The 12,506-nt window shown below is 47.9% G+C and overlaps 1 protein-coding gene across 4 annotated transcripts in view; it reads right to left on the reverse strand.

Annotated features, from left to right (window-relative positions):
• The window catches only part of LOC142572620 (uncharacterized), a 188,944-nt gene that overhangs the window by 59,895 nt on the left and 116,543 nt on the right, over nt 1-12,506 (reverse strand). For 2 of the 4 annotated variants that reach the window (XM_075681860.1, XM_075681858.1), the window contains exon 1: nt 8,199-8,272. The exons of the other annotated variants lie outside the window; for them this stretch is intronic. In XM_075681860.1, the coding sequence (XP_075537975.1) occupies nt 8,199-8,257 (59 nt within the window). In that variant the 5' untranslated portion in view covers nt 8,258-8,272. Of the gene's footprint in view, nt 1-8,198; nt 8,273-12,506 lie in introns of those variants that run through there. 4 annotated transcript variants of the gene reach the window in all.

Consider the following 12,506-nt stretch of genomic DNA (forward strand, 5'->3'; position numbering starts at 1 on the left):
CGGAATGTTTCTAATCTCCGCAATGCGAATGGGGGCAATAACGCTACCGTTCGGTTGTTACCAGCGTTTGTAGCCTCAGCCGCCTGTATTTTTACAGCGCAGCTGTACGTGGCTAGGGTTCCATGTATTTTCCGTGTCCGTGCGTCAGCAATAAAAAAAAAAGGTGAGCGATATACCGGGCCGATCCGCGGTGGAGGCGAAGCAGACTTCAAGCACTCTACCCCTAATAATAATCATAAATAATAACAACAAATCAAATAAATCAATCAAGATGAATTGTATCAAGTCGGTGGGTATGCTTGAATTGTTTGTGAACAGCACATGGACTCACGAGCAGGAGGCGTTGCCATATATGCGAGTTTAGGAACGATTCTTGTCCTGACATTTTTTAGGTCCGGAGTACTACGAGTAACTCGAAGGCCTCACTACACGGCGTGAACTCCGGGTGAACATTACGAGCCTACTGAACCTACAACTCCATCAAATTCACTTTGACAACCCGGTTAAAATGTATCATAGAAGCCGGCAAGGAACCAGCCACGACCGGCTCAAAAATGGACTATAATTGGATTCAACCGGTGGCTCGTTCTCACCTCGGGAGTCAACACCGAACCAGAGCACAGTGTGCGCACTTATGACGTGCCGTCTTTCTTGTTCGGCAACGCACTCTGTGCACACAAGCGCATTGGGCACGCACACAGACGGATGCGCAGCAGTCGGGCGGAAACGTGGACAGGACCCATAATCTGGCGCCGGGGCGTTCGGCTGACTCACTACTGTACGCGGTCCCAGAGGACCGGAAATGCAATTACTCGGAAAACACTAGCCGACAAGAAAAGCGACAAGAAAAGCGACGACGACGCGACGTTCACGCTCCGCTGAGTGCGAAGCGATGAAGCTGGCGCGGCGGTGATGCCGTGTGCCCGCGTGTAGGAACCTCGTTTTCGGGCGCGCGGCGTCGTTTGCTGCAGAGACGCCGCGATGGACCCTGCGGGCAAGGCTGGAGACAGCCGTACGCAACGATGCTTTCCGTTTCAGCCGGCAGCATGTTAACTTGCAGGGCTAAATGCACCTCTTGGAAGCCAGTGGAACTAGAAGGTGCTATTATACAATACGGAAACATCAGTATTTCTTTGCTTTTACTTTTCTTTGAGAATTTCATTTACGTTTAACGGAACAGATAAAGAGGTAGAATTTCCACATGGATGTCGGCGTGCGCGGCTCAACTGTGGCACTTGATGGAATCACATGGAATGACGTTGTCGAGATTCTTTCCGCCTTGCGTTCTCTTTGTTTTCTTCCTGCGTCCCGCCCCCCGCTTGCATGTCCCCGTCCTTCGCGCTTTTTAGACTTGGATATGTACACCAGCCAGCCCACGTAAACGGCCATGTTATGCGACTGCATGTGAACCTGTATTGTCCCTTTGTGACCCGTGTTGTCCCTTTCTTGCTCACTGCATCAAAGTGCGTGCGCGTGCGTATAAGGTAAACGTGTGTACTTTACTGTTTAATTCATTGGGTTTAACGTCCCAAAGCAACACTGGGGCTATGATGCGACGACATAGCGAAAGGCTCCGGGAGTAGTTCTGACCACCTGGGGCTATTTAATGTGCATCCGAAATCTTAGTGCATGACGTCCTTTTCATTTCGTCCCTGCCGAAATGTGCCGAAATGTGCGGCCGGTAACAGAACGCGTGACCTTGTGCTCGGGGGCAGAACGCCATTGCGCCATCGCGGCGGGTGTTTGCGTATACGCTGATGTACTTGCCAATTTAACGGTGTCGCTGAGTTACTATATATATATGATATAATGAAAAGTCTGGACTTAGAAAAACACGAAACAAAGCATATCTTTAGGTGAACGATCTTCTTATCTGACTTGAAAGAACTATAATATATATGTATGCACATATAACAAAAACAGTCTTAAAGCAGTGCAAACAGTTTACACCGTCGGCTACCCAGCTGTCGCCACAATGGCCGACAGACATGGCTGCAACGTCTGCAGATCCAGCTAAAGACAATCGGACAACCTAAATGCGCAAGTGCGCTCGCTCCAACGAGTACACAATGGCGACCCATTTACGTCGCACGACGGCATGGCACGGCGGATAGTCTCACAGCATCTGTCGGAAGAGCGCGCGGCCGGACTCTCGGATATTGGTCTCAACCGGTCATCAGAGACTGCAGCGGGGGCTCTGCTCCTATTTCTCGGCCCTGTGCAATGGGCTGTGACGATGCGACGCACTTTACCTCTCGTGTACACGTGCGCACGCATTAGGCTTTCATTGCTTATACTTGCGCTCGCTCGTCTATCCGATTACTTCGAGAGACGGACTCAGTCGTTAGTTTCTCCCGTACCTTTTTCGAGTATTAGTCTGTCTTCACTCGCTTCCTTTTCACCGAACCTCTGCAAGGAGCCAGTATGCACTACGGTTGTCTAAGCTGCGTGCGCGCCATTAGGATGCAACTTCCTTTGGGACTATACTGAAGGTACAGGTGCGACGATGGCACGAGTCGTTGGAGAGCAAAATTACTGGTTTAAAGCTTGACATACCGGCTAACTATAGTAGCCAGCGAGTAAAACGACAACGACTTTACTTATTAGTTCGTTCTTCTTAAACAGATCGTAGCAGCTGCAAGTCTAGTGTACGAGCACCATCAGAGTTTGAACGAACATGAACAACAGAGCAGCAGCTTCCAAATCTTTCGCGACACCGTAAACTGCAGACTGCGTAAATGTTGTACCGGACTCGCTTTCTATTCTGATAGCCCCAGTCCCGCCTCACCTCCCCTTCCCCCAAATAAAAAATAGATATAAGAGAAAGAAGGCAAGAAAGAAGAAAGAACTCAGAGGCGATGCGCGGGCTCTTAATTACCGTGTGCCCACTTCCTCACAGGCAACACCAGAAGGGTGGAGCAAGTTTCTCTGATGAGAATCCGGGCAGGGGAAGCCCTCACCCCCTGTCGTCACTTGCCAGTGGAAGGGCTTAATGAAGGACAACGCTACGTGCCTCAACTGTATATTACCCTAGCACTAGAAACCGCTGTGTACCATCTGCTGTGGCCTTGCCCAGGGACACGCGCGGCTTAACCGGAAGCTCTCGCTCAGACATGTATGTACGTCTCGCCTCCGCAGTGACCGGTATACGCATGCCTTCAGCACGTGGATTAAAGGTTACTCTAATTTCAGAGCATTATTGGTCTTCCTGCAGGATGCTGGGGTTCATCCACTGACGTCACCATCATATTTCGTGTACACTGCAGGACGAGGGCCTCTGCCTGAGATATCCAATTATCCACTGAATTATCCACAAATATCCACTTATATAGGAAGCTTTTATTACGGATGTTTCTAAGGAAGCCTTAGAAAATTTTCAAATTCTTGTGTCAAAGGATCCCAGTTTCGTGCGTGGGGCATTGTCGACCTACATGCTGACAATGCTGCAAATTAGCGGTGCTTATTGTTGTATCGGCTTAAGAGATGTGCCACGTATGTATACCGCTGCCAGATGCAGTGATAGTGTTGTTGCATATCTGCGCGTGCGCCAGTGTAATTTACACATATACGCATGTTCTTGTATTGTACCGGCAGTTGTCTGTATGCTACCAGTTTGCGCAGCGCTAACAATATTTTTTTTTCTTTTTAATCACCCAAACGCTTCATCTTGTGGATGCCTCATTTATGTGCGGAATTATATAGTGATATGAGCGCCCCAAGTATTACTAGCATTATTTATTTTCTGCGCTCCTTCACGTCAAGTTCTGACTGCTTTCTTTCGCTCACTGTCACTGAATCATAGACAACAAGGTCTCAAAGGCAAACGATTCGCTGAAAAATGTTACGATTGCAACGCGGAATTGAAGCAGCGTAACTTCCAAGCAAAGGACGAGCGGACGAAAAATATGAGAAAAATCCAGACAGACATCACGCATTCTTTCTGCGTGTCCCTTCCCATAGAAAGAAAGAAAGAAAGAAAGAAAGAAAGAAAGAAAGAAAGAAAGAAAGAAAGAAAGAAAGAAAGAAAGAAAGACGTTCGACTCAAAACCATCTGGCCAATATGTTCGGGCAGTTGTGCACCTTGAGCTAAAACACTATGCACCCATCGAGTTTCGGCCATTTTCTTGCACTGATCTTCCCATCCTATAGAGACACCTTTGAAGATCATGCATTCGTACCCACCTTTTTTTCCCTCCACACTCGTGAGTACCCTGTTTACTAGACTGATGACACACACGCACACGCACACGCACGCACACACACACACACACACACACACACACACACACACACACACACACACACACACACACACACACACACGCACACACGCACACGCACGCACACACGCACACGCACGCACGCACGCACGCACGCACGCACGCACGCACGCACTTAATATATTTGCAGAAGAGGTCACAACTGCGAATGTAGCGGCGAAAGATGGAAAAGCGGAGCCAGCGCGTAAGGACAGGATGGCAGAGAGGTAAACGTGTGAAGTGACAAAAAAATAATAATAAAGGCGCACGAAAAGAAAAAGAAAAAAAAACACGCAAATAAAGGCACAGTAATTAAATATACAGCCTCAGTGCCGCGCTCTATGTTTGAGGGCGGAGCAATCAATAGGCGGCATACCGCGCCCTTGGCTACATATTTACGTCTCCCATCGACTTCTGCTCTCGATCACGCGTATAGGTCACTATATATAAAGGCCGAAAAACATCGCGACACTCCTTCAGCCACACTCGCAACGGAAAAAAAAAGGTTGCTATGGCAATGCAGAGACTGTAAACATGGTATACATGCCGTGTTTACATACTCTTACTACGAGGTCTCACGAGGTGGTATACACACCGCTCATATGAAACGGAACGTTCCAGTGGGCATGGCCTACGCCCCGCGTGAGCTGTTTATAGCGCCACCAACAGGTGACTATGTGGAAACGCTCTACAGCAATCGGCAGTCAGAAGAACGACGAACGCGAAGCCACAGCTATACGGTGGAGTATAAAAGAAACTCAAAGCGGCATGCACCTGAAGTTGCCACTATAGCACCTGCACAGCTTATTGCAGTCGCCTCGCGTAGCTGCACGATAAGCAGCCGCTGCGAATCGCAGGCTATATAGACGATATCACGTGACCCCTTTCGTATGGAGGCGTTTGCTTGTGTACACCTAATGAATACTAACCCAAAGTATTTAAAATAAATTATGCGGTTCTCGGTGCTAAAACCAAGGTCTGGTTACATATAGGGCACGCCGTAGCGGGGGGTTGCGGATTAATTCAATTTTGACCAGCTTGTGTTCATTCAACGTGCACGTAACCATAAGTACACGAAAGGTTTTCCTTTTTTTTTTTTAGTTTCCTCTCCACAAAAATAAGGCCACCGCTGCCGGGATCGAATCTGCGACCTCGAGCTCAGCAGTGCAACATCATACAGGGTGTCGATCCCAGCTAACTTTAGCCAGACTTTAAAAATATGCGAATGCCACGTAGCTGGACTAAATCAAGGTAATGTTTGCCGTCAGGCCGACCTCTCGGCATTTCGTATCATTAAACTTCTCTCTCTCTCTTGCCGTTGCTTGGAAATACTCAGATTAATTCTTGCATTCCGCGTAATTACATTAGTCTTAATTAATCAACTTCTCAAATATTCTAATTACATGAAAAGTGTCCGTGCGAAAATTGTAGACTAACGTGAAAAACTCAGGATACAACTTTCTGATGCTCAATATACGCGCTACATAAGCTTTTCCGAGCGTATAAAAGGAGCCCGCAAATGCACGCAAAATTGTCGCGCGATTGACCGCTCGAGGCACTTTGCGTGTATTCGTGGGCTTCTTTCACGCTCGGAAGAACACTTATGTAGCACTTATTGAGCAACAGAAAACTGTATCGGGAGTTTCTCATGCCGCTCTGCAATTTTCGCATTGACACTTCTCATCTAACTATAATACTTGAGAAGTTGATTACTTACCTAATTAATACTAATTATCTAATTAGGTGAAATGAAAAAATAATTTGAGCACCTCCAAGCGGCGACAAACAACATTACCTTGGTTCTGTCCAGCTACGTGGCATTCGCATATTGTTAAGCTGTGTTTAAAGTTAGCTGGGACACCCTGTATAGTCACTGGACTACTGCGGTGCGCGTCCGCATAATAAACATTTTACTTAACATTTTAATATCTGAAAAGATTCATATAGTTGCGATCTTCGCAAGCATGGCACTCGCACGATATTTGTGGTCAAATGAATTTACGATCCACAAAAAGTAACGACTCGTCCGCGCTGCATTCAGAAGGTGCGAGCGCAATTAAAGCACAAAAATTTGTTTCCACGTTTGAGGTAACATTGAGCCTGCGTATGCAGTCGAGCAAACAATCGTAACCGGTGTGACCCAGTGCGATAAGCTATAGCTTATCGCATTGCGTCACATTGGTTACGATTGTTTGCCTATATATAGGCCGGAATCGAAAAAAGAAAGAAAAGGTTACGTGCCTATGTAGGCTGTTCGTATTTTCGAGCGCGGACGCTATCTGCTAGTTCGTGGGATATATGCGTGAACTCAATTTCTCCCATGTTTCGTGTCCCCTTTGGAAGTGAGCATTCAGTTTGCATTGTGCAAAACGGTCCGAGTGCGCCAAAAACTTGATTAAATAAATTTCAGCATTGCCATTTGTTGGGCCTGTTGGTAAACTGAAAGCATATTTAGCGCTAGCGCATTGTGGTGTCGTCTCCCTTCCGTCCTTGTTTGCTAGCGCTAAATATGCTTTCAGTTTACCAACACGCCCAACAAATGGCAATGTTGATTAAATAACCCGGACGCACACGTGCGATTTCGACTTCGTGGCGTACGCGTATACTATTACGAGACAAGGATGCCCTCAAGGCGTCAACATTTTAAAAATTCACCTCATAAAACCGATTGTGCCTGATATAACATAAACAGAGCTTTCACGCTGCTCATTGTCTCTCGAAATCGAATGTTTACGTGTTGCGTATTGAAGCGACCAAAAGGAATAGGGAAGAAAAAGAAAGCAATGCAGTTTTCCACGTATACGGAATCTAAGCTTTCCGTAAAGAATTAAGTCTGGAGATGGCTTATGGAGATTGAAACTTCTAAATTCCAATCGTGAGTTTGTGAATTAAGAATTGCCCCAAATTATTTGAAGGCTGCACACTGCCTTAGGCACGTAACATGCCTTACCGGCGACAGGCTTCAAGGATGAGCTATACTGAGGCTGCAACGGGAATATTTGCGAAGCTTTAGGAAGCGCCAATAAATATGCGGCAAGAAGTTTGCAGACGATAGGCCGTCGGATCTCACTGGACACCAACCTCTGAAATCTCGATATAGTTTTGTCTCGGTCTGCGTCAGGCATCACCTGTAAACCGCGATTCCCATCAGGAACCATTGGATCATAAAGATATGCCACTGGCCGCGCCAAGAGATCATCCGGCAGTGCACGCCATAGCGCAAACGGCGTTCGGTTCGGCGAAGCGCCGAGACGAATTGGCGCTTTCGTACCCCGCTCAGGTGAGCAAACACGTCTATAAAGAACAGTCTATGCCACATAAGCGATCATGTGCCCGCTGCATGACATCAATGCATCGTGACAGAAACACCACGCTTACTGCGGGGGACCTATACGAGAAACAGCGCTGGCAGTCGAATTGACGGATGGAAGCACGTATACAAAACATTTAACTGTTCCCTTGCGCCGGTCGGCGATATAAATGCAGCCCATTACACAGAACAAAAGCAACTGTTCTTTACAGTCTCATCGTCGGACTGGTTAAGGAACCAATCAAGCGAATCCAATCCGCCCGTTTAATTCCCTTCAAGACGTTATAGCCTACTCTCTTCGCGTCAATCTTCTATTGTTCAACAGACCAAATCGTTAATTTAATTGATTTCGGGCGTAAGTTTTGCAGGGGACCGCACAGCATGCAAGCTCGTGCGCGGTACGCGGTGCGGTTTTATTCTGCCGCCGCGGACGCTATATCGAAGTTGGCAAAGCCGCGGGGCTCGAACAACAGCTTGGAAATTGACCGCACAAGAGAAACGGAGCACTGCAATCCGCGTATACCGCATGCAGTCAGTGCACTGAAAGACAGAACGCGCGCGTGCAATGACAGAACGCAAGATGGAGACGAAAGAAACAAATAACCACAGGGCTCATGTACTGTACTCACACTTCGGGGAGCGGTCGCACGGGCCTGAATTCCGACAGCCACAGCGATTCGGAAGCCATTTCTCCTCAAACACCTCTCTTTCTTTTCTCCCCCTATTTTTCTTTTTTTTTTGCGTTTTCCTCGCGGCAAGTGACACTTACACACGTACTACAGCTGTTGCCTGCAAGGACGGCAGCCACCGACGAGAGCAGCTGACGAACATCATGGGACAGGGGGCGGGGAAGCCACGAGTGCGAGAGTGCGTGCGTTAAATCACGACAGAACGGTCCCAGAACGCCTTCTCCTCCCTAACAGCGCCAGCGACGCCCATGCGCGATATAGGATTTATCGCCGATAAGACGGCGGCGATGCGCGCATGATTTAGAGTTCGGCCTCCCCCGCTGTGCCAGTGACACCCGGGACAACGCCTTCGAGCGCGGCGGTCGCATTCGGCTTGCGGGTCAAAAAGCGCGGGAATTCCGGCACACATCCATTGCTGCAACGGCGAATGTTTCGTGTGTTTTAGCGTATAGTCATCGTGCCAATATGGAAGGGAACACCTAATCTGTGTTCAAGCGACGATTTCCGCAAATGTGCGTCAAAACCTCACTCACATCATTTGCTGTATAGTTCTCGTGTTAATTGCAGAGTCCCTATTACGAAACTTTATTTCAGTGCTCTCTCTAACAGCTCTCTAATGAACAGATCGCTCTCTCGCACGCACGCACGCACGCACAGAGAGAGAGAGAGAGTCTGTGTAAATTGCACTCGACGAGGATCCTATATTTAGATTAGGCTCCTGCGCAAGATCTCCCGCCATACAACTACGATCAGGGCGACTTTCTGTTGAAATCTTATGCAGGAGCCGCCATTGAGTTTAGTTCCGGTGCCTCGGATTCAAAACCAGCAAGTGGTTGCGCTTGGCTAAGGCTATATACGGCAGGGATCCAGAAGAAAAAAAGAAAAAGACAGAACTCGCAGGAAAAAAAAAAAAAGAACGATGCAAGCTCGTCTGGAGTTTTCGCTTTTTGAAAAGCCGGGGGTCGTTAAACCCATCGTCTTTCCTGTTAGCCTCGCTCTACGGCTTCACCTGGACTGCACGAAATGCGCACGCGCGCCCTTATGTTACATGTGGTCCTCTATTTCCCTGGCTTTTTTTTTATGCTTTTTATTTTCAGGTATGAGACGGAGAAGCGGCCCCCTCTTGCTCAGAGATCGTGACTATCCGTGTTACATTCCGCGGTAGGCTGTGTAACTCTTCCGGGCTCCTTCTTTCATCTTTTCATCAAAGTTCCGACAGGGCTTTTGAAAATGCGCAACACGTTCTTCTTACTCATTTCATTCTTTGCTTGTTGGTATTATCTAACAAAGAAAAGTTCGATACCTGTTTTCCCATTCTGCGTACAGGAGAGCTCTCGTCGGCAAGTGCAAAACAACGTCAAGTCGTTATCCGAGCATGCGCAGCTCTCGAGGTCTCGGCTGTGACCTTGCGAAGCATTTCCGGCACTTCGTGAAGCGCAATTTTAGGAGCCATTCGAGTATTCACTACACTACAACTGCGAAAAGAATGCTGCAGTAAATGACAATAAATGTCTCGGCAACTCTATTTCCAAGCATCTAACCGTGAAAATGACGTACACCACGACGTATTGCACACGGCAACCAATCAAATCGCGTTGTTATCACGAGCATCTTTTTTTTTTTTTTCTCTCACACGGTTTTCGTGGCGCTCTCTTTCTTACCTCGTTCACGGTGTTATAACGGTCTAATCGGAACGACGCCGATGGCTCGTTAAAAATGACAAAATAATGACTGTTAAGGCGACGACCCGTGTTTTCTTTTTTTTTTTAAGTGTACGCATTCGCAGCTGTTCGCGTGTCATTACGTCGCCGCGTCGCCGTGGCAATCATCATCATCGCGCCGTCGTCATCGGTATTCTTGTAATCACCATCGCGAATTGACGTATATAAATATCGCCGGTCATTCGCGGTCCAACGTGCCTATGCATATCAAACATACGTTGTCGCGTTTTCTCCCAGCACCATCAGCTCGACAAACCTTGACGAACGACGTCGTTTAACGGCAGAAATGAGGAAAATGGGGCGTTCGGCCACGTCGTTATAGAGTGTCCTTGTCCCGTGTAAAATGTGGTACGCCCCGGATACTTGCTGCTAAATTTGAGATTAGATCGAAGCAAACAAAATTGTGATACTATACATAAGCAGAGCTACTTAGTTTCTATTTGCTTTTTGCGCACGGACACGGTGGGCCAAGGAATGCAAAGGTGAAGACTGAAGTTCCCGGCCGCTAATTCCACTGTAAACATTTACTGTACATTTGTGAACGCTATTCCGCTTCGCCGCTCTTCTAAGCTAGCAAAGTGAACAGAACATTGTACATATATGCTGCACGCTATAATAGAACACATTAAGCGAGAGAGAAATCAAGGATAATAAATGGCAGGGAGGTAGACCAAACGAGCGTCCGGTTTGCTACCCCACACTAAGTGGAAGCGAAAAGGGAAATATGAATAGGAAGCATTGTACGTAAAGCTATGGTTCCACGCAAGAAGAGCCGCTTGTAGGTGCATACAAAGGGAGGAATTAATGACGCGCTCAAAGCGCCGCGGTCGTTCGATCAAAACACGACGTGTTTTATTTTGATCGAGCGGTCGTGGTAATTGCGAGTTCACAGTCGTGCAGCTCTAGAAGCAAGCGCGCATGCCAAGAGCCCTTGGCATCTGAGACGCGCGGCGAGGCACGTTGCTATCTTTCATGCAAGGACGACCCAGCCAGGGTCCTTGGATGGACACGCGAGATATCGCTCGCAAGAGCGTAGAATGATCGCATTCGTTAAACTTCCATGCCCAACGTGCGCGGCAGTCCTCCCTGCGCGCGCGTGTACACACTTGTGCACCTACTTTGTACAGCGTGAACTTACTCCAGTGCAAAATCAATCAATCAATCAATCAATCAATCAATCAATCAATCAATCAATCAATCAATCAATCAATCAATCAATCAATCAATCAATCAATCAATCAATCAATGATGTTTATTTAATGATTATATTTATAGTAGTAGTAGTAGTAGTAGTAGTAGTAGTAGTAGTAGTAGGAGGAGGAGGAGGAGGAGGAGGAGGAGGAGGAGGCGTCCGACTGGGTTGTGCTGGTGGGTTTGTGCCTACAAAAAAACCCCGTTGTCGTCTCCTTAAGCGCGACTTCACGTGAGAACACGAGAGCGGAAGCTGCAAGGGTAGGCCCACGAGCTTTCCCCGTGGGAACGCCAGCGCCAACCCGACTTCCGCTATTTGCTTTCGCGCGCTCCCCGAATCTCGCATGCACGGCGCTGACGAATCGCCCCGCGCAGCTGCGATGCCCGCATGCAGCCAACTTCTGCATTGGCTGGGATGGGCACACGCAGTGTGCATAGCGCGACATTGTTCTTCTCGTTTTTTTTTTAATCCGCGAATCGAGAAATTCGTTGTACAGTCAATCAGCCACCAACGCTCGCGGTATATGCACACGATCTGCGAGGAAGCTAAACCCCCGCGAGGCCTGGGACCGCGGCCTCGAATTCGAATTTCATATTTAGTGGCGGCCTTTGCGACCTACGCAGCGATACATAATATTTGAATCGTAATTTTATGTTTTTTTTTTTCTAATTTCCCAGAAATTCACATTCGTCGTGACACCAGCTTTGTCAGAAACCGGCTGCACACGATCGACTCACGTCGCATCACACGTTGGTTCGATCATTACTCACGTGTGTGGTCACACCATGTCCAGCGCGGTGCGCAACAAGCGGAGGCCGCAAAACACCGCAACTCCGCAGCTTAGGAATCTGAACAATGACTTTTCTTCGTTTTGCACCTGCAGCCTACGGATCGCGTGATACAACGATGACCGCGTATGGGCGTAATCGATGCCGGCTATATATGCGCGGGATAAAGGTCGTCACGCGAACTGCATGCACGCGTCTTCCGTCTCTGGCTGCGCAAAACAAAGGAATAAAGTGGGCGTGCTATCGATTCGCGCGCTTTATACAGCGACACGGCACTGAGCCAGCGAGCATTCATTTCTATAGTTCCACACCTTTCATTAGTAGGCAAATCGACTATATGGGCTTGTTTCTGTGGGTTCCCAGTTCTTGCCGAGCATCGCAAGAAGTACCCCAGATGTACTTGATGGCCTTTTTTGGTTTGTTTGTTTTGCTCTTGTTTTTGAGGGGAAGGGGGAAGATGGTTTTGTCTACGTTTGGTTTCATACAGCAAGACGCCACGGTTTCTAAATTGGCGTGGTCACCTACTGAACCTTTTGGCATTCGCGGT

Source organism: Dermacentor variabilis, chromosome 2, assembly GCF_050947875.1.
Source record: "Dermacentor variabilis isolate Ectoservices chromosome 2, ASM5094787v1, whole genome shotgun sequence".
In the NCBI taxonomy this organism is placed as follows: domain Eukaryota; kingdom Metazoa; phylum Arthropoda; class Arachnida; order Ixodida; family Ixodidae; genus Dermacentor; species Dermacentor variabilis.